Raw genomic sequence first — 27,625 nt, forward strand, 5'->3', positions numbered from 1 at the left:
CAAAGATTCATAGATTTGCAGATTCATAGATACATAAATTGATAGATGCAAAGATTCAAAGATTGATAGATTCAAAGATCCATGGATTTGTAGATTCTAGCTGCATAGATTCACAACAGAAGGGTTGTGCTGCCATTCAACGAGTCTTGGACAGGCTGGGAGCTGGGCAGGGAGAAGTTTGATGAAGTTCAACCAGGGCAAGGGTAGAGTCTTGCACCTGGGAAGGAACAACTCCGTGCACCAGGATAGGTTGGGGATGGACCTGCTGAACAGCAGTGAAGGGGAAAGGGACCTGGGGGTCCTGGTGGTGACCATGAGCCAGCAATGTGCTCTTGTGGCCAGGAAGGCCAATGCCATTGTGGGGTGGATCAGAAGGGCTGTGGCCAGCAGGTCAAGAGAGGTTCTCCTCCCCCTCTACTCTGCACTGGTGAGGCTGCATCTGGAGTCTTGTGTCCAGTTCTGGGCCCCTCAGTTCAGGAAAGACAGTGAGCTGCTTGAGAGAGTCCAGTGCAGAGCCATGAGGATGATGAAGGGAGTGGAACATCTTGCATACGAGGAGAGACTGAGGGAGCTGAGGGCTCTTTAGCTTAGAGAAGAGGAGACTGAGAGGTGACCTCATCAATGTTTATAAAGATGTAAAGGGTGAGTCCTGAGAGGATGGAGCAAGGCTCTGCTGGGTGGTGCCCATGACAGCACAAGGGGCAGTGGTGGAAGTTGAGGCAGAGGAAGTTTCACGTAAATATGAGGGGAAATGTTTTTCCCTGTGAGGGTGACAGAGCCCTGGAACAAGCTGCCCAGGGGGGTTGTGGAGTCTCCCTCTCTGGAGATACTAAAAGCTCACCTGGATGCTTTCCTGTGTATTCTGTGGAGCAGGATCTGGTGCATCCTGCTCTGGCAGTGGGGTTGGACTGGATGAACTTTCAAGGTCCCTTCCAGCCCATGAAATTCTGTGATTCTGTGATAGATTCACAGATTCTTAGATTTGTAGGTTCATAGATTTGTAGACTCATAGATTCATAGATTGATAGATTCACAGATTGATAGATTCATAGATTCTTAGATTCATAGATTGATAGATTCATATATTCATAGAATGGGTTGGATGGGACATTACCTAGTTCCAACCCCCCAGCCACAGACAGGGATACCTTCTACCAGCCCAGGTTGTTCAAGGCCCCATCCAACCAGGCTTTGAACACCTCCAGGGTGGAGGCATCCACAACCTCCCTGGGCAACCTGCTCCAGTGTCTCACCACCCTCACAGTACAGAATTTATTCCTTATCTCCAGTCTAACTCTCCCCTCCTCAACCTTCAGTCCATTGTCTCTCATCCTTTCACTCCAAGCCCTTGTCAAAAGCCCCTCCCCAGCTCTCCTGTAGCCCCCTTCAGGTACTGCAAGGTCACTGTAATATCTCCCCAGAGCCTTCTCTTCTCCAGACTGAACAGCCCCAACCCTCCCAGCCTGTCACCATAGGGGAGGTGCTCCAGCCCTCTGGTCATCTTGGTGGCCCTCCTCTGGATCTGCTCCAGCAGTTCAGCGCTCACCATTGGAGTGTTTTTATGGGGGGACTTTGTCCTTCCCACCTCCCCACACCCCCCCCCACACACTGCCAGAGCTCTTCAGAGCCAGTCTGTTGTTTTAGCAGCAGTGAGGGAAGATTTAAAGCTGTGCCTCCATCCAGTTCCAGATCCTTCTGCCCGGCATTTTATAGCATGTGGCTGTTATGGAGCGATAACGTTTTATATTTATATGTCATCTTCCGTCGTGAAGGATCCCAGCACAGCCCACAAATTATCATCCCTCTGCAGGGCCAGGCAGGCAACTCCACACACGCTGCCTCTGAATGACAGGAGGGGGCTTCATCCAAGGGCAAGCAGCTCAATTTGCTGGAGAGATACCGACTGAGATACCTGGCTGCAGGGCACCAGAACCGGTGCGAGGCAGAGTCCCCTTTGCTTTGAGGACGTACCCAGAGGCCCCAAACTGTGTGAGACGGGACAGGGGGCTTGGTGCATGGCAAGCTTCACAGCCGCTGGGGTAGCTGTTGGGTTGCCCAAGGTGAAGGTGACAGCTCAGTGCCATGTGCAGGGGACGGCTCGGTGCGGAGCGCAGGTGACAGCTCAGCCGCTGCAGTTTTCTCCAGCCTCCAGGGGAGGGAGGCAGAGCTACCGATCGCTCCTCGGCACCGCCACCGCATCCCTCCCGCATCCCCGCCGCATCCCCTTTGCTTGTCCTGCCACCCCATCTGCCAGCCCTAGTTTGATGCCCTAGTTGCTCACTGGCACCCCTGAGGATTATTCCCATCACCTCCTTTGCTGCTTAGCCAGGCAGGATTTATCCTCCTCTTTGAGGCCTTGTGCTCCCTCCCAGCTTCTCAGGAGGTCTCCATCCCTTGACTGCTCTTCTTGGTGCATGTGAAACCCAAATCTGGGTGCACTGCTGCCTGCCTGCATTCTGCAAGCCCAGCCTCCTGCTCTAGCACAAATTTGGGCTCATTCAGCGAAGCAGCTGCTCAGCTCCTTTCATGCATCAGCATTTGATCTCTCTCCATGGGTATTTGGACTCTGACCACTGCAGTAATTCCTTGTTTGTCCTTCAATAAAAGACCTGGGAGCCCCCTTGACACTGGAGCTGGAATCAGTGGGACCTGGGGTGTCCTGTGTGCCAGCTCTTCGTGGCAATCTGGTAGGGCATCCATCCTGCCAAACTGGCTCCTCTGGGAGTTACGTGTTTGGAAACACCAGCAGCAGCTCATCTCCCATCCACTGTTTTTCCCCATCATTTGCTTTATTAAATATTGATTTTCTGTTGCATTATTAAACCTTAAGTCCCAAGCATAAATTCAAAGTTGATACTTTAATCTGGCTCCTCTTTTTTGGCCTTTAGAGCTGATGCTTTCGGCCAGTCACCCCAGCAGCGTGTCCAGAAGCAAAAGCCTGTTGCAGAGGCTTGGGAAGTTGGTGAGCAGGAGCAGAAGGCTCTTCCCAAGGGATCTTGGTCTGTCTGGTGCAGTGTTTGCCGTCAACAGTGACATCCAAGGGGAGGCTGGCTTACAAACCTGGACAGCCCATGAGTGAAAAGAGGTTGCAGAGGCATCAGCCAAGCTTTGCATGGAAGTTTAGATGTTACTGGCTGTGGGAAGGATATATAGCCCTCTCCTTTTTTTTTGACAGCAGGGGGAATTTAGCCTGGAGCCACTGCGTGGGCAGAGCGGCAGCGAGGCATCCCTCCAAGTGTCCCACTCAGTTTTGCTCCCCGGCTTTTTGCTGCCTTGCTTTGCCAAAATTGCCATGCTCAGGATCTGCACTCTGTGCTAGGGAAGGAAGCCACAGATGGTGGTGTCTTGTCCTAAATGCATCTCTTAAAACACGGCTCCTGGGCCATGCTGTACAAAGCTGTGCTTTTCGGCAGTACAAATCCCCGACGAAAGCAGGAGCTGCCCGAAACTCCAGGCGAAGCCGGAGGGAGGCAGGCAGCGGGATTGCTGCCAGCACCAAGTTTGAGAAAGCCAGCAGCCAGGCAGGGAGTGGTGCAGGCACCCAGCAGCACGTCCCCAGTAGCCAAGGTGGGTCGTGTTGACCCTCCTCAGCTGGCCCCCGCCCGCCTCCCCTTCTCTATCAGGGAGCTGCAGGCGGCCGGCCACTGCCAAAACCCTGCGCCGCCAGCAACCAGGTGTCTGAACATGCTCCCAGAGCCAAGAGAACTCTGCAGCCAGAAGGGAGGAGGGGAAAGCAATGTGGCAGCACTGGCAGGTTCACGAGGATCAAAAAAGAAATAAGGGTAAAGGGGGGAAAGAAAAAAAAAGAGGGAAAAAAAGGCAGAGGGAGGTTTGCAAACGGCTTTTGGATGCTGATCCAAACAGGACATGCTGGGTGGCACGAAACCCGAGCCTGGCAGCCAGAGAGCTGAGCAGTGATTTAAACCCAGGCTCCCAGCAGCAGGGAAAGAAGCAGAGGGGGAAGCAGATGTGAACACAATGATGGAGATAAAGGAGAGGCCAAGGGAACAGCTGGCGAAGAGCTGGTCCGGCCCTGCCGCTGGCACCGAGGGCTAGAAAACCTGCAGCAAATATCCAGCAGCTTAAGGATGGGCTGGAGGGGGTTGCTGAGTAGATAGGAGAAGGAACAGGAGGACCAAGGGGAAAGTTTAGTGTTTTCTGCACTGGTTTTTATGAGGTTTTGAAGAAGAACTTGAAGGTTGGAGAAGGAGAGCTTCACTGACACACTGGGGGAGTTATGGTCTGGTTTTCTGGTCTGTTCTGGTGCTGTGATGGAGGAGAAGGTGATTTGAGAAAGGAGAGGAGGAATGGGAAGTGTAGGACCAAAAGGCAAGGACCTTTGGAAAAGAGGTGAATGTATGGTCCATTGGAAAAGACATGGAAATATGGTCTTGAAAGAGTTCTGATTTGGGTTTTCTGCTTCTGGCTGTTGTCTGTCTGAGAAGCTGGTGGAGAGGCATAGCTGTGAGACCCTTCTTCCCCATTCCTTGGATACGAGGTGGCTTTGTTCATTAATCCAGGGCTGGATGCCTGGAAGAGCCCTACAGCATGGCCCCACTGGGTGCAGGCAAGAGGACAGGAAGGTCTCATTGGTCTAGGTGGATGCATACATTCATTGTCCATGTCTGGGTTGCTATCAAACCAGTAGCAGAGGTGCCTGCAGATTTCAGCACTGGCTTCCAATCCTTTCTCCCAGGAAAGACTAAGACTGGGACAAGGCAGTGAAGGCTGCAGACTCCATCCTGGCTTGCTGTCCTACATGAGATGAAATGAGCAGGTCTCAAACCCAATGGCTCTGATGCCAAACCATCTCCATCACCAGGCCCTCACAGCAAGCAGGCTCCCTGATTTGTACCCTGGGCTGTCCTTTCCTGGCCCAACCTCGAGGCAAGGGGTCAACAGAGATGTCTTCTCCATGGTTTTCCCTCCTTGTAATCCCTCCTCCTCACAGCCAGCCCCAGAGCTTCAGCCTTTGATCCTCCTCCTCTTTTGCAAACACTTCTCTCCCCTGGCAGAATTAAATCTCTCTCATGCAGTTTTCCTTCCCCATCTTTTCTCTTTTGGCCAAGTCTGTCTGAAATAGTCTATTTCAGAGTTTTTTTCCTGCTCCTTCAGCAGCAGGGCTATATAATTGATGGCCTCACCAAGCTCTCTGAGCTGAGCATTAAACCCTTCCTGCCTTGGCTCCGACCGGAGTTCATTACTTTCTGAAAAGCTTTGTTGTCTGTTGGTGCTCAGATGATTCTTGTTGTGGAGGGGGAGGATTTTGTCAAGCAGAGAGAGAGAGGAGGAGGAGGGAATGGGTTTGGCCAGGGCTGCTTTGTAATCAAATCCTGCTCTCTTTCTTTTGTAGCAAATTTTGGAATGGGAAGAAAAAAACAATGAAAGAAAAGCCTCTTTTAGCAAAATTGCAATACCAGCACCCTCCCAAAGGCAGGAGCACAGAGCCTTTGGGGGTGGGAGGGAAATGTTCCTTTGCAAATTGCCTGTGAGAGTGGTCAGTGAATGAGAGAATCGTTCTGCTTGGAAGAGGCCTTTCAGATCGTTGAGTCCAACTCTTAGCCCAGCACTGCCAGGTCACCGCAAACCCGTGTCCCTCAGCACCACATCTCCAGGGCTTTTCAGTCTTTCTAGGAATGGGGACTCCACCACTGCCCTGGGCAGCCTGTTCCAGGGCTTGACAAGCCTTGCTATGAAGATATTTTTCCTCATGTCCAAATAAACCCACCCCTGGTGCTACTTGAGGCCATTGCCTCTTGTCCTATCACTGGTTACAAGGGAGGAGAGGCCAATCCCCACCTAGCTCCAATTTTCTATCAGGGAGATGTAGAGAGCAATGAGGATAGGATAGGATAGGATAGGATAGGATAGGATAGGATAGGATAGGATAGGATAGGATAGGATAGGATAGGATAGGATAGACCAGGTTGGAAGAGACCTTTGAGATCATCGAGTCCAACCATCCAACACCATCTAATCAACTAAACCATTGCACCAACCACCCCATCCAGTCTCCTCCTAAACACCTCCAGGAATGGGGACTCCACCACCTCCCTGGGCAGCACATTCCAATGGCTAACAACTCTTTCTGGGAAGAACTTCTCTATGAAGAATTTCTTCCTAACATCCCATCTGAACCTCCCCTGGCACAGCTGGAGACTGTGTCCTCTCATTCTGGTGCTGCTTGCCTGGGAGAAGAGACTAACCCCCACCTGGCTACAACCTCCCTTCAGGTAGTCTTAGAGAGCAAGAAGGTGTCCCCTGAGCCTCCTCTTCTCTAGACTAAGCAACCCCAGCTCCCTCAGCCTCTCCTCACAGGGCTGTGCTCCAGACCCCTCCCCAGCTTTGTTGCCCTTCTCTGGACACCTTCCAGCAACTCGACATCTTTCCTAAACTAAGGAGCCCAGAACTGGACACAGGACTCAAGGTGTGGCCTAACCAGTGCTGTGTACAGGGGGAGAATGACCTCTCTGTGGTCTCCCCTCATCCTCCTGTTCTCCAGGCTGAACACCCTCAGTTCTCTCAGCTGTTCCTCCCCAGCCCTGTTCTCCAGACCCTTCCCCAGCTTCATTGGCTCTCTCTGGACACACCCCAGCCCCTCACCGCTCTCTTCCAAGCAGAAAGGCTCTCTGATTCTGTGCTTGGTCGGGGTGGGGGTGGTATTGTTTTAAACCATGCAAAATTCTTTTGGCATCTCCTCTGGGCAAGATGAAGCAGATCTGGTTTGCCCTCCACTGCTGTTCCATTTTGGCTCCATGGTTTTTTTTCTCCCAGCCCTTAAAACACAGCGAGGCCGAGGCGATTACAAGGCTTGGGAGATGCAGCGACACTTCCCTGCCAACAAGTAATTGATTTATTAAAGACATTACAATACATTCATGGTTGAGCATAAGAGTTTCCTTTGAACTGGGCTGGGAAAATCCAAAGGGATTGGTGCCTGTTTGCAAGTTACCACAGGCAGAATAAATCTGTGCTTCCCCCCCCACCCCGTATCAGTGCTGCAATTTCATCTCCCTTTGACTGGCGCGAGTAAATATCACAGCTCGGCAACTGCGGCCCAGTGACCGGCCCTGATCCAATTTAATAGCAGTTAAAAATTCAAAGTGATTGTTAGCCAAATGGAAATGTAAGATTTCATACCCAGCCTGCCTTGGGGGAGGAGAGGAAGAGCGAGGGAGGGCGAGGGAGAAGCGGCGGAGGGAGCGGGGAGAGGGGGAGGGAGGGAGGAGGGATGTAGACAAATGGACTAGATAAAAAATAATGGAAAGTAACTTAATTAAAGAGGCTGGAGGCAAGCTGAAAACAGGCAGGAGTTTGGAGTTGGAGAACCACAGGGGTTTGGTGTTTTGGGTTTTTTGGTGGTTTGGGGTTTTTTTGTTGGTTTGGGTTGTTTTTTTTTTTCGCTTTCAAATGAAAGAGGAAAGAAAAGAAAGGGAACTGTGGCTGTGCCAGGGAAAGTTTAGGCTGGAGGTGAGTAGAAAGTTCTTCACAGAAAGAGTTGTTAGCCATTGGAATGTACTACCCAGGAGGTGGTGGAGTCACCATCCCTGGAGGTGTTCAAGGGGGGATTGGATGTGGCACTTGGAGCCATGAGGTGTTGGGTGACAGGTTGGACTTGATGATCTCTGAGGTCTTTTCCAACCTTATTGATTCTAAAGAGCTTCCAAAATGATTAAACAGAGGAGAAGGAGCCATTGGTGATCTTTGAGGTCTCCTCCAACCTTGGTGATTCTGTGATCTGTGATAGAAGGCTGGACAGATGGGCAGAGTCCAATGGCATGAGGTTTAGCATGTCGAAGTGAAGGGTTCTACACGTTGGCCACAACAACCCCAGGTAGTGCTACAGGCTGGGCTCAGAGTGGCTGGAGAGCAGCCAGGCAGAAAGGGACCTGGGGGTACTGGTTGATAGTAGGCTGAACATGAGCCAGCAGTGTGCCCAGGTGGCCAAGAAGGCCAATGGCATCCTGGCCTGCATCAGGAATAGTGTGGCCAGCAGGAGCAGGGAAGTCATTCTGCCCCTGTACTCAGCACTGGTTAGGCTACACCTTGAGTCCTGTGTCCAGTTCTGGGCTCCTCAGTTTAGGAAAGATGTTGAGTTGCTGGAAGGTGTCCAGAGAAGGGCAACAAAGCTGGGGAGGGGTCTGGAGCACAGCCCTGTGAGGAGAGGCTGAGGGAGTTGGGGTTGCTTAGCCTGGAGATGAGGAGGCTCAGGGGAGACCTGCACTATGGGACTCCTTCTGAAAAGGGAATCTCCATCCTCCTGGTAGCCACTCTGAATAGACTAGACTAGACTAGACTAGACTAGACTAGACTAGAATAGAACAGAACCGAACTGAACCAGGTTGGAAGAGACCTTCAAGATCATCACGTCCAACCCATCAACCAATCCAACCCACCTAAACAACTAAACCATGTACTGGTGCATGTTCCAGCCTGGAATTCTGTCATTGTTTGAACTGGGACATGTAGGAGCAGGCCCTCATGGAATAGGGGAACAGCCCCCACCAAGTACCCTGGGGACACTGATCTATGTCACTGCCTTGTGGCAGCATCACTTACCCTTTCCCTTTTAACTCACAGAATCACAGAATGGTAGGGGTTAGAAGGGACCTCTGGTGATCCTCAAGGAAAACATCCAGGCAGGTTTTGGATGTCTCCAGAGCTGTAGACTCTATCACCTCTCTGGGCAGCCCATTTCAGGGCTCCCATCACCCTCAAATTCAAGTAGTTGCTCCTCATGTTTAGATGGAACTCCTTGTGTTCAAGTCTGTGCCCACCAAACATCCCCTGGCTGGGGTGCAGTTTGGTAATGAGGTTTTAATTGCCCCTCTGCAGATGCAGACATCCAGCTGTGCTCTCTACTGCCTGGTGACTCATTTTTGACTGCAGTGCTCTCATCTTGTGTGGCCCATTGAAAATACCTGGCCTGGCAGCTGTCCTCACCCTCCTGCTTCCTTTATCCATGGCTTCCCAAGCTCTGTGGAGCCTGAAGAGCAGGTGCTGATAGAGCATTGATCCAAATGGATGCTTCTGGGCCATTTGCTCTTTGGGCTTCATTTCTCTATCCATAAAGAGGGGATAATAAGACCCTCTTATCTCACTGGTGTGTTTGGATGATAGGGCTTTTAGTGCCCACCTTGCTGGCAGACTCTGGGGGGAGTGATGTGTGTGGGTACCAAGAGAAGCTGGGCACCTGCAGGAAAGAGTTGTCCTTGGACTGTGGGGGGGATTAATTTAGGTAGCAGAGACCCACCTTTGCAGTGCTAAGGTCTCTCTTTTAAGGACATTTTAAGGCATGGGCTCTGGCTCCTTGGTGTTTGCTCTTCTTGTTTCTTTCAGCTCTCTCCAAGCTTTGGGTTTGGGGCAGCTGGTGTATTGGGTCAGGATGGATGCAAAGAAGGTGCCTTGGGGCAAAAGTATTCCACAGGAGGACTGAGGATGGTGGATAAGGGGCTCTTGGAGCTCAAGGAGGAGAACCTGTAAGAACAGGGCTGTTTAAAGAAATATCTAAGGTGTAGAAGAAGTGAAGCAGGGCAGCCTTAGGAAGGTGGATCTGCCTCTGGCAGAGTGGTGGAGCAGTTCACAAGTCTGGTATGAAAAGATGTGTACCCATAGGGACAGAAGGAGCTACATCAATCACTTCACCTGTGGTTCATTTTGAACTGCTGGACCTTGCTGACCTCCAGCTTTATACGAAGATGAACAAAGGGTCTGATCATAAGTAGCAGCCTCCAGACCACCTAATCACAGAGTAATACAGTTGTGCTCCCAGCCTGATCCATTCATGTTTCACCAGTGTCAAAGGTGAACACAGGAGAAAGCTCAGCAGAAGTCAAAGCTCTTGCTGGAGCACAAGGAGCCAACTGCAAGGGCTGGAGCTTAGTGTGCAGAGCACTTGGGAGGGGAGAGGCTGCCTAGGGACAAGCAGTGATGACAGCAGCACTTGTGGGGTTAGAAATGGTTTGCATTTTTGGTTGGTTGGGTTTTGTTTGGGTTTTTTGTTGGGTTTTTTTTTTTGTTTGGTTGGTTGGTTGGATTGGTTGAGTTTTGTTTGGGCTTTTTGTTTGGTTTTGTTGGGGTTTGGGTTTTTTGGTTGGTTGGTTGGGTTTGGGTTGGGTTTATTGGTTGGTTGGGTTTTGGTTGGGTTTTTTGGTTGGTTGGGTGGGTGGGTTTTGGTTGGGTTGGTTGGTTGGTTTTTGTTGGGGTTGTTTGGTTAGTTTGGTTGGGTTTTGTTTGGGCATTTTGTTTGGTTGGGTTTTGTTTGGGTTTTTTGGTTGGTTGGTTGTGGGTTTTTATTTGTTTGGGTTGGGTGGGTTGGGTTTTTTGGTTGGTTGGGTTTTGTTTGGGTTTTTTGGTTGGTTGGGTTTTGGTTGGGTTTTTTGGTTGGTTGGTTAGGGGTTTTTATTTGGTTGGGTTGGTTGGTTGGTTGGGTGGGTTTTGTTTGGGTTTGTTGGTTGGTTGGTTGGTTGGATTGGATTGGATTGTATTGGTTGGTTTTTTGTTAGGTTTGGTTGGGTTTTGGTTGGGTTGGTTGGTTTTTGTTTGGGTTTTTTGTTTGGTTGCTTGTGGGTTTTTATTTGGGTGGGTTGGTTGGGTTGGGTTTGTTGGTTGGTTGGTTTTTGGGTTGGTTGGTTGGTTGGGTTTTGTTTGGCTTTTTTCTTTGTTTGGATTGGTTGGGTTTTGTTTGGGCTTTTTGTTTGGTTTTGTTGGGTTTAGTTTGGGGGGTTTGGTTGCTTGTTTTAGGGTTTTTTTGGTTGGGTGGGTTTTGTTTGGCTTTTTTTGTTGTTCGTTGGTTGGATTGGTTGGGTTTTGTTTGGGTATTTTGTTGGGGTTTTGGTTGCGGTTTTTGGTTGCTTGTAGGCTTTTGTTTGTTTTGGTTGGTTGGCTTGTTTGGGTTTTATGTTTGGGTTTTTTGTTTGGTTGGGTTTTGTTTGGGTTTTTTGGTTGGTTGGGGTTTGTTTGGTTTTTTTGTTTGGTTTGTTGGTTTGATTTGGGTGTTTGGGTTTTTTGTTTGGTTTGGTTGGTTTTTGTTTGGGCTTTTTGTTTGGGTTTGGGTTTTCTTTGGGTTTTTTTGGTTGGTTGCTTGCTTTGTTTTTACCCTGATATCCATTGCAGCATTTTGGGGGAAGCACTGCTCCTTCCCTGGGCAGATGAGCCACCATGCATTTCCCCAGGCATGGGCTCCTGGAATTAGATTAGTGTCGGTCTCATCATAAACACTTACTTTGTGCTCGAGCTGGGGGAGCGAGAGAGCAGAGATAAGAACAAATATGCAAGAGCATAGTGTGTGTTTAATGGAAGGGAGATTTATTTCTCTCTGTGTCTTTTTAAGCCTCTAGATAGATCATAAAAGAAAAGAAAGAAAAAAACACAACACCAAAACCCCAACCAACCCAACCCACACACAACCTGGCTGCCTGAAATAGCTGGAATGTAATTTAAAGAGCATCATTTTAACTAATACTTCACTTCAGAGACACCTGCCCTACATTCCTTGGAGATGCAGGCTGCATTAGAGCATCTGATTTATCTTCCAAGAGGATGTGTGAGCTCCTTTGTTCCTACTGGCTCCCTTTTGATGAGTGGCTGGTTTGGTATGTTCAGCCCTCTCTCTGATGCTTGATTCTTATGGATGAAGAGCTGAGGGGAGGACTGGGGAGAACCCTGCATTCTCTGGAAGCAGGGCCTGTGTCAGAGATGTAGGGTATGGTCCCTTGCCTGCTGGGGCTGGGTTAGGAGGAAAGGAGCTGAGGTTTCATGTTGAGTTTATCAGGACAAAGTGTGCTGATGGACCAGGTAAGTAATACAATAGAATCATAGAATCATTAAGGTTGGAAAAGATCTCTAAGATCAGCAAGTTCAACCTTCTGCACAACACCTCCAGACCACTAGGCCATGTCCTGAAGTACCATAATATATAGGGATCTAGAGCACAAGTCTTCTGAGGAGCAGCTGAGGGAACTGGGTTTGGTTTTGGTTGGTTGGTTGGGGTTTGGGATTTTTTTGTTTGGTTGAGTTTTGTTTAGTGCTTTGGTTTGGTTTTGGTTTTGGTTTTGGTTTTTTTGGTTGGGTTTTGGGTTTTTTTGTTTGGCAGAGTTTTGTTTGGTGCTTTTGATTGGTTTGGGGTTGGTTGGTTGGTTGGGGGTTTGTGGGTTTTTTAGTTGGTTGGGTTTGTGTGATTTGGATTTGTTTGGTTTGGTTGGGTTTGGGGGTTTTTTTTGTTTGCTTGGGTTTTGTTTGAGGTTTGGTTGGGTTTTGGTTTTCTTTTTGGTTGGTTGGGTTTTGTTTGGTGCTTTTGTTTGGTTTGGGTTTGGTTGTTTGGGCTTTGGATTTTTTCAGTTTGGTTGGGTTTTGTTTGGGGTTTTGGTTGGTTGGCTTGGTTGGTTGGGTTTTGGTTGTTTGGTTGGGTTTTGGATTTTTTTGTTTGGTTGGGTTTTGGTTGGGGTTTTGTTTGGTTTGGGTTTGGTTGGTTGGGGTTTGGGGTTTTGGTTGTTTGGGTTTTGGGGTCTTTTGGTTTGGTTGGGTTTTGTTTGGTGCTTTTGATTGGTTTGGGGTTGGTTGGTTGGGGCTTGGGGTTTTGGTTGTTTGGTTGGGTTTTGGGGTCTTTTGATTTGGTTAGGTTTTGTTTGGTGCTTTTGTTTGGTTTGGGTTTGTTTGGTTGGGTTTTGGGGTCTTCTGGTTTGGTTGGGGTTTTTTTGGTGCTTTTGTTCAGTTTGGTTTTGTTTGGTTGGGTTGGGTTTGGAGTTTTTCTGTTTGGCTGGGGGACAGGACGAGGGAGTGCGGAGTTGAGCAGGAGGAAAGATGGGGAGAGGAGAGCTGTTGTCAAATCCCTAGCTTGCCCTCTCTGCTCTGAAGTTCACTTGTAATATTTTCCTCGGCTCGGGTTGCTAATGCATTTTGTTCTCCAGAGTGCGCGTGGCCTGGCTTCCCGCGCAGCCTTTAATTAGTTTCTGGATGATGACATCTCCGCTGAGAATCATCTCCTCGTGTCCCTCCGATCTCGAGGGGAGATAAAGGAATCTAATAAAGACATCCAGCATTTCTAGGTGATGGCTTTGACAAGCTTTCTATTAACAAGCAGTCATGTTCCAACTTTTCTCGGGTCCCCTCGGCGTGCGGCGACTCGTCCCCGGCTTGGGGACTTTACCCGGGGGAGGCTGACGGAGCCTGAGTGGGATGAGAGGGGCAGAGGTGGGGACCCTGAGCAGGGGGAGATGGAGTCACTCTTGGCTTGATGGTCACTGTGGAGGTATTTGTGAGAGGCTGCCTCGAGGAGAGGTGTCAATACTGCCGGAAAGGTGAGGCAGTTATCTAAGGTTTCAAGATCCTTCAATTTTCTGCCTTTCATGAGGCGTTGTTTGACTTGCTGGGGGAATCCCAGGTGGCTCGAGGTGCAAAAAAACTGGAAACTAGATCCTTGCTCTGTGCAGCATGTGTGGAGCTGCAAATGAGATCTGTCTAGACAGGGAGCTGAGCCGTCGAGCAGCCCTTGTTTGTCTGCGCTTCTTCCTGGCTTGCAGTGCTAAAACGGAATTCATGGAATCATAGAATAGAATCATAGAATCAATAAGGTTGGAATAAGACCTCAAAGATCATCAAGTCCAACCTGTCACCCAAGACCTCATGATTCTTACAGCTTTAGGGGGTTCTAAGGGAAGGTTGGGTGCTGTGGGTTTGATTTGAAAGAGGAATATGAAGCAGTTTCTAAACGGGATCAGCATCATTAGGCTAATGGGTGGACTCACCCAAAGCTGAGGGCCAAGTCCTTGTGCTGGAGACCTGCCTCTCCTGCCGTGCCATGTTTGCTCTGGCATGTCCTTCCTCGACTGCAGTAGGAGTGCTGCTGATTTATGCTGTCATAAGTGGAATCAGATTGGGCTCCCTTTTGGCACTTAGCTGTAAAGTTTATCTGCAGAAACCCTGCTGCTTACGCCGTGAATTATGCCCGCGCTCACAAATACTTTACTAATGAATGATTGGAACCGTCTTGTTCCTTCCCCCCGCCCCCCATCTTCCCCCACCCTCCTCCTCCTCTGAGTTATGATGATGCTGAAGCCATAGAACCTGCTGTAAAAAATCTCCTGTCCTCCAAGCTGGGGAGAGCTTTGCTGCAACAGGAGCTGCTGCCTGCTGGGGGAATCACTCAGAGACATCTCGCTGCTGTATGACATATCTCATTATGCCTGGCTTTAACGCCAGCAATTGTCATTAGTTATTTATTAATTGCTTATTAAGGCGGTTACATGTGTCCTCTTTGGTTCCAAACTGCTTTCTTCACATCTTTGGCTGCTGACAGGAGCTTGGTCAGCAAAGCCGAGCCCACCGGAGCACAGAGGTGGGGAGGGGAGTGATGGTGCGCACCTGGGGGGGCAAGGTCAGCACACATACTTCAAGGAGGTTTGGCCACAAGCCTACATGACCAAGCAGGGTGGCTGGAAGCAGGTTCTAAGGCTGTGTTTGCTCTTCCTCACACCCTGTGAGCTCTGGGGCTATGTGGACTAATAGAATTGGTTTGGTTGGAAAAAACCCTCTAAGATCATCCAGCCCAACCATCAACCCAACACCACCATGGCCATTAAACCACATCCCACAGTGCCATGGCCACACATGCTTGAACACCTCCAAGGGTGGTGACTCCACCACCTCCCTGGGCAGCCTCTTCCAATGCCTGACCACTCTTGCAGCAAAGAAATTGTTCCTAATCTCCAACCTAAACTTCCCTTGGCACAATTTCAGGCCATTTCTTCTCATTCTGTTGCCTGATATTAGGGAGAAGAGACCAACCCCCACCTCACTCCAACCTCCTTTCAGGGAGTTGGATGGCAGGACGGAGGGATGAAGCCCTCTCTGCTTTGCTCTTAATTATGGCTGTGTTAGAGCAGCTCAAACTGCTTTCAAAGCCCATTCTAATACACCTGTAATTGAAGGCACAGGGCTCTCCACGTGCTCCCTGCCTACCTTAAAAAGGCAGAAAGGTTTTGAACACAAAAGAGGGAGAAGGGACAATGGAGGTGGCTGGCACTGCAGCAGTCAGATTGCTATGCCTTATCCTGACTTGGCAGCTGCTGATGGAGAGAGGGAACTGCCCTGGAGGAATTTGATGGGGAGCCCAGTGTGGGGGTCTCTGTTTCCAGCTGGCTTTGGCATTGCTGTTTCAGGATCATGGGATAGGTTCAACGTGCAGCATGACCATGAGAAGGAGTAGGGCAGACAGGGCTTCCCTTCACTGAGTTCTAGAAGCAGGACCCATGGGAGCAGCACTCTGGAGAACACAGGGAGGTCTGTGGGTGACAGCAGTCAGAGGATGTTGTGAAACGTGGGAGCAGCAGCAGCCTGGTGTTCAGGAAGCTGCCGGCGCAGATCACAGATCGCCTGCAGAAGTCTGAATCTCCCTCTTATTCTTTCTTCAAGACACTTTTATAGTTGTTCTTTGTTGTTGCCTTTGATCTGAAGCAGATGCTGCTCGTGCTGGAAGGAGGAGGTTTGCATGTTTTATGTGTGGAGGAAGCAAGGCACTGCCAGGCATACTGGAAGAGCCTTCTCTCTCCTTGCAGGCACTCAGTGAGGCTCATCTGACCTCTCCTTCCCCACCTCCGGTGGAGAGGTTGCTCCAGAGCCATTCTCTATTAATACTCAGGAGCTTCTTAGCTGATGCATGGCTGAAATTTGGGGTGCTTGAGGAGCCCAGCCATGCCAAGGGGAGCAGCAGGAGACAGCAGTGGGAGCAGGAAATACGTTCCAGCAGCACGGTCATGGCAGATGACATGGTTGGGGTATTGGTTCACAAGTGTCTGAACTTGAGCCAGCAGTGTGCTCAGGTGGCCAGGAAGACCAGCAGCAGCCTGGCCTGGCTCAGCAAGAGTGCGGCCAGCTGGAATAGGGAAGTAATTGTCCTTCTGTACTCAGCACAGGTGAGGCCACATCTCAAGTACTGTGCCCAGTGTTGGGCCCCTCACCCCAAGGAGGATATTCAGGTGCTGGGTCCAGAGAATGGCAGCAAAGATGGTAAGGGCTTGGTGTGAAGAGCATATCTTGTGAGGAGAGGCTAAGGGAGCTGGGGTTGTGTAGCTTGAAGAGGAGGCTGAGAGGAGATCTTACTGCTCTCTATAGTTCCCTGAAAGGAGGTTGGAGTGAGGCTGGTGTTTGCATCTCCTTCCAAGTAACTGATAACAAGAGAAGAGAAAATGGCCTCAAGCTGCAGCAGGGGAGGGTTAGGTTGGATATGAGGAGCAATTTCTTTGCTGCAAGAGTGGTCAGGCTTTGGAACAGGCTGCCCAGGGAGGTGGTGGAGTCCCCAGCCCTGGAGGTGTTCAAAACATGAATAAATGTGGCACTTTGGGACATGGTTTGGTGGTCATGGAGGTTGGACATGGTGATCTCAGAGGTGGTTTCCTACTTTAACAATACTATGAGGAAGATGAATGGGAAAGTAATGATGACAGGACCTGGCAGGGCCAAGGGGTACATGCTTGAGGGATGTGAACTTCTGCATCTGCCCTGGCTGTGGGATGGGTGTTTGGAGGTGAAGGCCTCGCAGGGCTGTGGTCTGTGCCAGCGGCTGGAGGGTGTCTGTGTGCCAGGGAGTGTGTCTGTGTAGGCAAGCACATATGCTTGGATCTGTACAGGCATACATCACCTGCCTGAACACCCTCCAACGTGTAGCACACCATATGCTTTGCTTAAATATTTAAGCAAGCTGCTTTCTGTCCCGAGGCCTCCGCGTGTGCAAGCGGGCACCGAGTCCAGGCGAACCTGTGTGGAGGGCTGAGAGCAGCCCTGAGACCTTCCTCAGCATCGTGGCAGGGATGGGCGTGGGGCAGGGGGGGAGGAAAAATGAAGTCAGATCGATAGCACACCAGCCTGCCTCCGGGGAAATCTGCGGCGTGTCGCTGGAGCAGCTTGGCCAACGCTGCCATGTTTAATCACTTCTGAGCAAGAGAGATGCAGAACACAAAAGGACTGCCCTCAAGGAGAGGGTTCCCGCCTGGGAAGCCTGCATTTGTTTAGCTTTATTTATTTATTCATTCCCACAGGGGCACAGCTCCATCTGCATCCTGTGCTTGGCATAAGAAATTCCTCTCCTGCCTCCTCTGGCCCTCACCGACAGATGGGGAAGGTGATGAAATGTGCGGAGAACCAGAGCACCGCTGACTCTTAAATAAGATTCACTATAAACCTACAGTCACTTATCATAGAAGCAGACAATGGGTTGGGTTGGAAGGGACCTTAAAAATCATCTAGTTCCAACTCCCCTGCCACGGGCAGGGACACCTTCCACTAAAACAGGTTGCTCGAGGCCTCGTTCAGCCTGACCTTGAGCACTTCCAGGGAGGCAATGTCCACAATCTCCCTGGGCAACCTGTTCCAGCGTCTCCCCACCCTCACTGGAAAGAATTTCTTGCTAATATCCAATTTAAATCTCCCTTCCTCAGGCTTCAATCCATTCCCTCTTGTCTTATCACTACAAGCCCTTGTAGAAACTGCTTCCCCAGCTTTCCTGTAGCTCCCTTCCAAGTACTGGAAGGCCACTAGAAGGTCTCCCAGGAGCCTTCTCTTCCCCAGGCTGAACAGCCCCAATTTTCCTAGCCTGTGCCCATAGGGGAGACCTTATTTGTGAGGGTTTCCCTCCCTAGTGTGGTAAAAGCCTTGCAAGAAATCTGCTCAGTGTCTCCAGAAGGACGTTTTACATAGTTCCTGTGGTTAATTATTCAAAGGTTTAATTAGCATACAATAACTGTCGTGTTAAGTCCTACTGCTGCACATTTAATTGAAGGGTTAGCTAATGGCTTTGCTGACGTCACTCTGGTTTGCTTCCCAGTAAGCTCATCTTGTCCCAGGTGGGATGTAGTCAACTGCCACTCCCTGAGCAAGTCCCAAGCATGGTGAGGGGTTTCTTCCCCACTGGCATACCAACAGAATCACAGAAAAGTAGGGGTTGGAAGGGACCTCTGCAGATCATCGAGTCCAGTCTCCCTGCTAATGCAGGTTTACTTGCATCAGGATGCACAGGAAACTGTCCAGGTGGCTTTTTAATGTCTCTAGAGAAGGAGACTCTGCAACCTCTCTGGGCAGCCTGCTCCAGGGCTCCAGCACCCTCACAGCAAAGAATTTTCTCCTTAAGTTCAAGTGAAACCTTCTGGGTTCTAGTTTGTATCCATTGCCCTTTGTCCTATCACTGGCCTCCATTAAGAAGAGCCCAGCCCCATCCTCTACCCTTTAGCTATTGATCAGCATTGAGCAGATCCCCTCTAAGGCTGCCCTTCTCCAGGCTAAACATCCCCGGGTCCCTCAGGCTTTCCTCATCAGACACATGTTCCAGTCCCTTCAGCATCCCTGTAGCCTCCATTGGACTCTCTCTGTTGGATTCCCTGTCCCTCTTGAACTGGAGATCCCAGGACTAAACACAATATTCCATGTGCAGCCTCACCAGGGCAGAGCAGAGGAAGATTGAGCTGGTTCTGCACTGGTTGGGGGAGCTGCAGAGCTCCCATTACCCAGCCAAGCAGCACCACCATCATCTCTCCTCCTCTGCCTGCTCTCAGCACCATTTACACCTCCTGCTGTATTGCTGAGGGGGAGGATGTAGCACTTGTGTTTGGGGAAATCCAAGTTTAATTGGTTTTAATTATGCTTCAAAAGCTGGTCAGTGGATTTGATTACAGATTGTTCCTGGGTGGGTGCAAATCTGTGTCTGTGGTAGTGGAGTCACGGTGCAGGCTTAGTGAGCTCTGCAAAACAAGCTGGGATGAGCTGATGTGGGTTCAAGCAGGTGGCAAAAGAAAACCTCAGAATGGTTCCTGTGTGATTTAGCAGCATCACCAGAACAAGAGGACACAGTCTCAAGCTGCACCAGGGGAAGTTTAGGCTGGAGGTGAGGAGAAAGTTCTTCCCAGAGAGAGTTGTTAGCCATTGGAATGTGCTGCCCAGGGAGGTGGTGGAGTCCTCATCCCTGGAGGTGTTCAAGAGGGGATTGGATGTGGCACTTGCTGCCATGGTCTAGTAGTCATGAGGTCTGTGGTGACAGGTTGGACTTGATGATCTTTGAGGTCTCTTCCAACCTTGGTGATTCTGTGATCATGCTGAGGATGACAGATGTGGCTCAGGGTGTGATGGTTCTTACAGCAGGAAGCTTCTTCCAGGGTGAGGCACTTAAGGATTGGACTTGATGAATCTTCTTCCAAGGGGAGCAGTGGAGTCCCCTACTTTGGACAGTTTGAAGACTCAACTTGCCAGGACACTGGGCCAGCTCATTGCAACTATGCTATCACCTAGAAAGCTTGGACCAGATGATCTTTGAGGTCCCTTCCAACCTGGAATTCTGAGATTCTCTGATTCTCAAAGTTCTTTTCCAACCTGAATAATTCTGTGATTGGTGAGGCATAGGAACAGGATGCCCAGGAAAGCTGTGGAGTCACCATCCCCGGAGGTGTTCAGAAAAGAGAATAGATGTGGCACTTTGGGACATGGTCTAGTTGGTGTGGAGATATTTGGTAGAAGGTTGGACTTGATGATCTCAGAGATCTTTTCCAACCTTAATGATTCTATGATTTTATGTTTTAATGATGGCATTTTTGTTTGCACCTCAGCCTGCCTCTTCCCACCTCTCCAGTGGCCATGGTAATACTTCCTTGGGCTGTTTTTGCTGTCCAAACCATAAGCTGGATCTTTTTAAAGCACACCTGGCTGTCCTGGCAGTGATGCCAGCCATGTCAGGGGCACATTAGGGCAATCACAATGCTGTTGGGATTCACCTCTAAAAGAGGTTGGAAAACACCTCTAAGATGGAGTCCAACCCAACACCCCCATGGCCCTTAAACCATGTCCCACAGTGCCATGGCCACACATTTCTTGAACACCTTGAGGGTGCTGACTCCACCACCTCCCTGGGGCAGCCTCTTCCAATGCCAGACCACTCTTGCAGCAAAGAAATTGTTCCTCATCTCCAACCTAAACCTCCCCTGGCACAATTTCTGGCATTTTTTCTCATTCTAGCACCTGATACTAGGGAAAAGAAAGTGACCCCCACCTCACTCCAGCCTCCTTTCAAGGAGAGAACAGAATAGAGTAGAGTAGAGTAGAGTAGACCAGACCAGGCTGGAAGAGACCTTCAAGATCATCAAGTCCAACCTATCATCCAACACCACCTAATCAACTAAACCATGGCACAAGGCACCCCATCCAGTCTCTTCCTAAACACCTCCAATGATGGCAACTCCACCACCTTCCCAGGCAGCACATTCCAATGGGTAATCTCTCTATGAAGAATTTCATCCTAAGCTCCAGCCTGAACCTCCCCTGGTGCAGCTTGAGGCTGTGTCCTCTTGTTCTGGTGCTGCTTGCCTGGGAGAAGAGACCAACCCCCACCTGGCTACAACCTCCCTTCAGGGAGTTGGAGAGAGCAAGAAGGTCTCCCCTGAGCCTCCTCTTCTCCAGGCTAAACACCCCCAGCTCCCTCAGCCTCTCCTCATAGGGGGAGTTGCAGAGAGCATTAACTGCATCTCCTCCATGGGCTACCTGGCTGTTTGCAGAGCATCTCCCAGTGTGGACGTGGGCTCCCAGGAGGCTGTGATGTCCCCCTTACACTGGGCTTAATGACACCAATGCATATTAATATGTCTTTTAGTGTCATCTCTGTGCCCTCCACTGTCCTGCCCCAGAGCCCCCACTGTTCCAGGAGTGTCTGATCAGTAGTTGTCCTCCGGTGCATGATTAGCAGATTAGCCGTGGTGCCCAGAGCAGCAAAAAAATGAACTCCCAGAAGCCCTTCAAAACAGAGAATAATTCATTACCCACCTTGATTTCCACTTAAAATGTACTTTAACTACACTTCCAACTACAAACCCTAAATCACCCTCGTGTTCACAAAAAATCCATCATTTTTTATTTCATTGCACGGCGCTGGCATGACATAATCCCTGCCAGAGCCTCTCCGAGTGCTTTACGGATCAATAAATTACTTACCTGCACAGCAGAGGCAATGCTTGCAAGGCCATTGCAGTCATTCCGGCTCAGCACAGCCCTGCAAGGTGTGGGAGGTGGGGAGAGGCAGGGGAAAGGCCTCTGGGGGGAGCGGGATCGGCGATAGGGGTGTTGCAGCGCTCGGGGCTGCGGCTCCAAGCAGATGGATGAATGGGGCTCGCCCAGGGAAGGGGGGAAGGAGCAGGATGCTTTGCAAGTGATTTGTGCCTCTCCTGCAGAGCGCAGCAGCAGGGTGCCAATCCACCACTCAGGCCTGGAAAAAAATAAACTAAGGAAGGTGATGGTCTTCATTATGTTCTGCAGGTGCAGGCTGATAACAGCAGCTGATCGTTTTTCTCGTGGAGCTCAGAGAAACCCCAGCCCCCTCCCTGCAGCTGCATCACCTCCTCTGCTCCTGCGGCAGCAGGGGCTGAGTGCTCCCTGCTTGCTCCTCAGCCCTTCCCCTTCTCTCAGCCCCACTTCTCCTCACTCCCTGCCTCATTTGCTCCTCAGCCCCTCTTCTCCTCACTCCCTGCCTCATTTGCTCCTCAGCCCTTCCCCTTCCCTCAGCCCCACTTCTCCTCACTCCCTGCCTCATTTGCTCCTCAGCCCCTCTTCTCCTCACTCCCTGCCTCATTTGCTCCTCAGCCCTTCCCCTTCCCTCAGCCCCACTTCTCCTCACTCCCTGCCTCATTTGCTCCTCAGCCCCTCTTCTCCTCACTCCCTGCCTCATTTGCTTCTCAGCCCCTCTTCTCCTCACTCCCTGCCTCATTTGCTCCTCAGCCCTTCCCCTTCCCTCAGCCCCTCTTCTCCTCACTCCCTGCCTCATTTGCTCCTCAGCCTTTCCCCTTCTCTTAGCCCTGCTTCTCATAACCCTCTGTCTCCTAGCTGTGTCCTCTCTTTTGGTCAGGGCCACTTGTGCTTGACCTGCTCCTGTCTAGTCACAATGTCAGTGCTTTCATCCTGATTGAATTTCTCTTCCTTTGCATGGTGGTAGACCTTAGAAACTCCTCTGCAGACTTGTTGTCTTCATGGCCATCTCCTCGTGGTGCTTTCCTGCTTGCAAGGGCATGACAGAGAAGCCTACATGGCTGTAGAAAGAGCTACAAGCCATGGAGAGGCTGGACAGGAGGCTGGGCCATCTTATCTAGACCATGGTTTTCATAGACTCACAGAATCAATAAGGTTGGAAAAGACCTCAAAGATCATCAAGTCCAACCTGTCACCTAACACCTCATGACTATTAAACCATGGTTTTGCCAAGCTTGGACCAGATGATGCTTGATGTTCTTTCCATGATGGTGTTCTGGGATTGTGATTCCATGTGCACATTTGGGATGCTCTTGTTGAACCTGGGGTGACTGCTGCCTTTGGGGGAGTTTGAAGGGAGTGGATGGTGTTTTCTTGGTTGGATGGAGCTCTGCTTGAAAGGGTTCATTATGGCTGGGAGGACAGGATGATTACTGGAAGCAAGGCGAGGAAGAAGCACCAGCTCACACACCATGGAGGCTCTGAGGAGAAGCTGTCTCAAACCTCCCTAAAATAACAGAATCCCCTCTGGCTACAATTTCTTCCTACCTCAGCCCTATCTTCTCTACCCCCTCCTTTCCCCTCTGTGTTCCTGTTAAGTCATATGAGACCGATGGGATACTGCATAGCTGGTTGAGGTGGAGGAAGGAAGGAAATTCAGCCTCCTTCCCCACATTTTGAGACTGGAGTTGGGAGCAGAACCAGCTGCATTTTGATTCCCTTCTTTGTGTCATTGCAGTGTCTCCAAAAATCACCGAGATCTCTTCTGACATCTCCATCAATGAGGGCGGCAACGTCAGCCTCACCTGCATAGCCACAGGCAGGCCAGATCCAACAATCACCTGGAGACACATCTCACCCAAAGGTAAGAGCCAAATGCTGCCAGAAATAACCCAGGAAGGGCACAGGGACGTTTGCCAGTGGCTGGAGAGGTGTTGATTGCTTGACATGCTCCAAAACGATGTCACGTAATGCAGGAGGTGATGACTGACGGAACAACATACAGCAACCCCATGAGTGCTACAGGCTGGGCTCAGAGTGGCTGGAGAGCAGCCAGGCAGAAAGGGACCTGGGGGTACTGGTTGACAGCAGTTGAACATGAGCCAGCAGTGTGCCCAGGGGGCAAGAAGGCCAATGGCATCCTGGCCTGCATCAGGAAGAGTGTGGCCAGCAGGAGCAGGGAAGTCATTGTGCCCTGTAGTCAGCACTGGCTAGGCCACATCTGGAGTCCTGTGTCCAGTTCTGGGCTCCTCAGTTTAGGAAAGATATTGAGATGCTGGAAGGTGTCCAGAGAAGGGCAACAAAGCCCTGTGAGGAGAGGCTGAGGGAGCTGGGGTTGCTTAGCCTGGAGAAGAGGAGGCTCAGAGGAGACCTTCTTGCTCTCTCCAACTCCCTGAAGGGAGGTTGTAGCCAGGTGGGGATTGGTCTCTTCTCCCGGGCAAGCAGCACCAGAACAAGAGGACACAGTCTCAAGCTGTGCCAGGGGAGGTTCAGGCTGGATGTTAGGAAATTCTTCCCAGAAAGAGGAATTGGTCATTGGAATGTTCTGCCCAGGGAGGTGGTGGAGTCACCATCACTGGAGGTGTTTAGGAAGAGCCTGGATGGGGTGGTTGGTGCCATGGTTGAGTTGATTAGATGGTGCTGAGTGATAGGTTGGACTTGATGATCTCAAAGGTCTCTTCCAACCTGGTTAATTCTATTCTATTCTAACATCCACCCTGGTGGGCTGGCAGAGGAGGTGATGCTTTTGCTCATGTGAAGGACTGGCAGTGGGTGCCAGGTTGGGGTTGTGGTTGTTGGGCAATGGCCATGCTTTTCTGACAGTGTTGTGAGGATTTGGGGGGGTAATTCTTGCTTGTTGCTTCAAAGGAAGCCTGTAAATGGTGCAAATGAGCAGGAAAACACAGGAAGCACTAATTGGTAGCCTTGTTAATTGGAAAGCCAAACTGGAGCAGAACTGTGTGGGTGTGACTGCTGGGAAGCAAATCCCAAGACGTGCTTGTTTGAGAGCATAGCATTGCCAGAGCGATTCCCAGCTGCTTCCTGGAATTCGCTTCTTGCCGCCCTGTTATTCCCTGTGAGGTCCTCACACGTGAGCTGGGGGTGAGAGCTGGGGGGCTTTAGGCAGGATGAGCCACCCAGCCAAGGGCCAGCGCCTGGCTCTGATCCTCTGACTCCATCCTGTCTCTGATCCTCTGACCTGGCTGGCCCCCTGCTGATTGAGGGTGCTTCAGCTCCCTCTCAGTCATTTCCCCCTGGAGGCTTGACCCACCTGGGCTGTCGGCCCAGACAAGCTCTCCTTGGGGGGTGCCCCACCTGGGCTGTCCAGCAGGTGAAGGAGAGGGCACAGGAGCAGCAGTGATGGATGGGGCCACATCTGCTCTCTGTGTTCAGCTGCCTGGCAGTGGCTCTGCTGGCTCTGTGCAGCTCCATTGATTTTTTCTTTTTTTGACTCTGTCTGCACTGTAGCAAACTGCTGGGCCAGATCCATCACTCCCCAGAGTCCAGGCAGAGTGAGCTGAGTCAGAGTCATCTCAACCCCTTCCCTTGACAGGAGCTTCTGTGAAAAGCCTTCCTGGTGCACATGTTGGCTGATCCAGTGTTGTGGGTGGTCATGCTGAGGTGAAAGCCTTTGGTCAGGGTCTGGGCATGGATGAAATGCAGGGTGCAGATCTGTGCTGTCTCCTCTGTCCCTGAATCACAGAATCACAGAATCACGAAGGTTGGAAGAGACCTCAAAGATCATCAAGTCCAACCTGACACCCAACACCTCCTGACTACTAGACCATGGCACCAAGTGCCACATCCAATCCTTTTTTGAACACCTCCAGGGATGGGGACTCCACCACCTCCCTGGGCAGCACATCCCAATGGCTAACAGCTCTCTCTGGGAAGAACCTTTTCCTCACCTCCAGCCTAAACCTCCCCTGACACAGCTTGAGACTGTGTCCTCTTGTTCTGGTGCTGCTTGCCTGGGAGAAGAGACCAACTCCTTCCTGGCTACAGCCACCTTCATGTAGTTGCAGACAGCAAGAAGGTCTCCCCTGAGCTTCTTCTTCTCCAGGCTAAACAACCCCAGCTCCCTCATCCTCTCCTTGTAGGGCTTGTGCTCAAGGCCTCTCCCCAGCCTCGTTGGCCTTCTCTGTCCCTGAGCACCTATCCATGGCATTGAAGCTGCTGTCACAGTATCTGTCACCATAAGGTGGCATTTATGGTTGAGGCAGTCCACACGCTCTCACCTTGCAGCCTCTTCTTCTTTCTCCTCCTCCCTTTGTCTACCCTGACAAAGTGTTTTGGTCTCGCTCAGTCTCCTCACCTCCCATTTTCCACATGCATCACCTCCTGCTCCCCCAGGACCCTCCTCTCGCACTCCTGCGCCCCTCACTTCCTTTCCCCCCACACCATCCATCCTCTCCTAAGCAGGCTCCCGGCTCAGGATGCTTCTGCCTTTCAGGAGGGCTATTTTCTGTGTTTGCTGCCATCCAGCAGGTTTTTGCCCCCAGGGAATCTTTACCTGCGCTTGAACCAGATGTTTCCATTTTACTTAGGACTTAGCTGCTATGGAAACTGAGGATGCACCAGGAGAGGAAGAGTGAGCTAATCAGAAATTACCTGTGGTGCTGTGTAATTTGCAGCAGCAGCTCTTACCTGATTTTGGCCATGATTAGGCATTCTGCTTTCAGAATGCAAAGGGAACAAATGATCACAGAGATTTACTTGTGGCTGGCCTCCTGCTGACGGGGGGTGCTGAGCCCAGAGGTGGCCTGAGACAACTTTGGTGGCTGCCCATCCCCATGGGCAGCTCCTCTGTTATTCACTCTGGGTCTGCCAAGCCACCAAGGGGGACCTCTGCCTCATTTTGCATTCGGCATGCGTAGGAAAGACAAAGATTGGAAGCATGGGGGCTGAAACAAGAGCCAGGGCAGGTGCACAGAGGTGCTGCAGCAGATGCCGAGATGGCAAACCTTGCCCTGGTAGGATAGACTTTAATTTGGAGAGCCAGCAGCAAGCAGGGCCCCAAAACTAGCTGCTGGCTCTCTCTTGGTTTAGCTCTGCCTCGCTGCTCATCCCCAGGGACGTCTCAAGCAGGCTGCCTCACCGTCTTTCTTGGAGTGGTGGAGAAAAGGGACTGAGGAGAATTGGTTTGGGGAAGGCTGGTGCCTAATTGAAGGGTTTACATAGTGGATGGGTAAGCAGCTCTCACTGCTGTCACCTGGGAGAGCCTGGGATCTCGCTGGCTCTGCCAGGCACAGACAGAGCAGGAGCTGGAGGAGCCATCCCCACACTCACACCACTGAGTGCTCCTCTGTGCACAGGCACTTCACAGGCCTTATTATTTTCTTGGCAGCTCTAAGCCTACTGTGAGGCTCTTGGTGAGACATGGAGCAAGTGAGAGTGTTTGTTCACCAGGGGAGCATATGGTTGGGTCCTTCAGAGCATTTACACCGAGAGTGGCCTGGCTCCCTGATGGCTGAGCTCACTTGAGACCCCTCTCCAGCCACCCCCAGCTCCCTCAACTGCTAAGCTGTTTCCTCACCCATGCATTGCTCTGGTCCAGTGCAGTGTGTTTAGCAGCTTGGTCTGGTAGGCTCTGCTGAACCCTCACGTCTGCAGCTGCAATGTTATGGGAGCTGTTAAGCCTCTTTTTAGGCTCTCTAAGTTTTGGGGACTGGAAGAGTTCCTCACAGCTGGGAGGAGGAGACAATTTTTGCAGTCTAACTCAAAAGCTGGGTGAACCTGAGCAAGAGGAGTTTTCTGCTAGGGGATCCCACAAGAGCCAGCATTCTCCATGTCTCCATCGCTAGGCTGAGCCCTGCATGGGGACTGGTCCTCCCCGTGCCCACCCTCATCATTTGCTGTGAGCAAAAGCAGGATGCTGACTCCAGAGAAGGGTTTTGTGAACCTGTGGCCAGCCCAACCAAGATGTGCTCCAGCCTATATTTTGTCTCACCCCTCCCTGTGCTGTATAATTTCTTCTCCCAGTGATGCTGTACTAACCCACAGCAACTCCTCTTAATGCAGCTGAACAGGTTGATGTAGAATGAGAAAGGGAGCTGGTGTAGCCACGACTTCTTCTGCCTTGGAGGGAAAGACTTAACTGCTCTGGGGCTCTGCTCTAGGCTTGGATGTTCCAATTGGCAGCACAACTGCTACCAGAGCTGCCAGCAGGCACCAGGGCTTCAAAGTGCAGCTCACCAAAAGCATATTAGGAAGCCAAGCTCTGGCATGTTGTGAGGCATCTCCATCTCCCCCTTGGTACCCCAGTGATGCCAAGGCCATTAGGATGGCAGTCAAGAGAAACATCCTCAGCAGGGTGAAGGAAGAGAGGAGGGCAAAGAGGGGGAAGAAGAATGTAGATAACCATGATCTGGATGAAACAGCCAGGGTGAAGAGAGGGAGGAGAGCAGAGAGGGGGAAGAAGGATGTTGATGGTGTGGATATAGCACCCTGGAAGGAGGTAGATAGCCATGGTGTGGATGTAACACCCTGGGTGAAATGAGGGAGGAGAGCAAAGAGGGGGATGAAGGCTGTAGATAACCTGGATGAAATGAGGGAGGAGAACAAAGAGGGAGAAGAAGGCTGTAGATAACCACTGTGTGAATATAACACCCAGGATGAAAGCAGAGAGGAGGGCAAA

General features: G+C 50.8%; 1 protein-coding gene across 5 annotated transcripts in view; it reads left to right on the forward strand.

Annotated features, from left to right (window-relative positions):
• Positions 1-27,625, forward strand: part of NTM (neurotrimin) — a 546,022-nt gene that overhangs the window by 480,090 nt on the left and 38,307 nt on the right. For all 5 annotated transcript variants that reach the window (XM_054176077.1, XM_054176078.1, XM_054176079.1 and 2 more), the window contains one exon: positions 22,727-22,852. In XM_054176077.1, the coding sequence (XP_054032052.1) occupies positions 22,727-22,852 (126 nt within the window). The remainder of the gene's footprint in view (positions 1-22,726; positions 22,853-27,625) is intronic.

The sequence above is a fragment of the Dryobates pubescens genome, chromosome 34 (genome assembly GCF_014839835.1).
Source record: "Dryobates pubescens isolate bDryPub1 chromosome 34, bDryPub1.pri, whole genome shotgun sequence".
NCBI lineage: Eukaryota > Metazoa > Chordata > Aves > Piciformes > Picidae > Dryobates > Dryobates pubescens.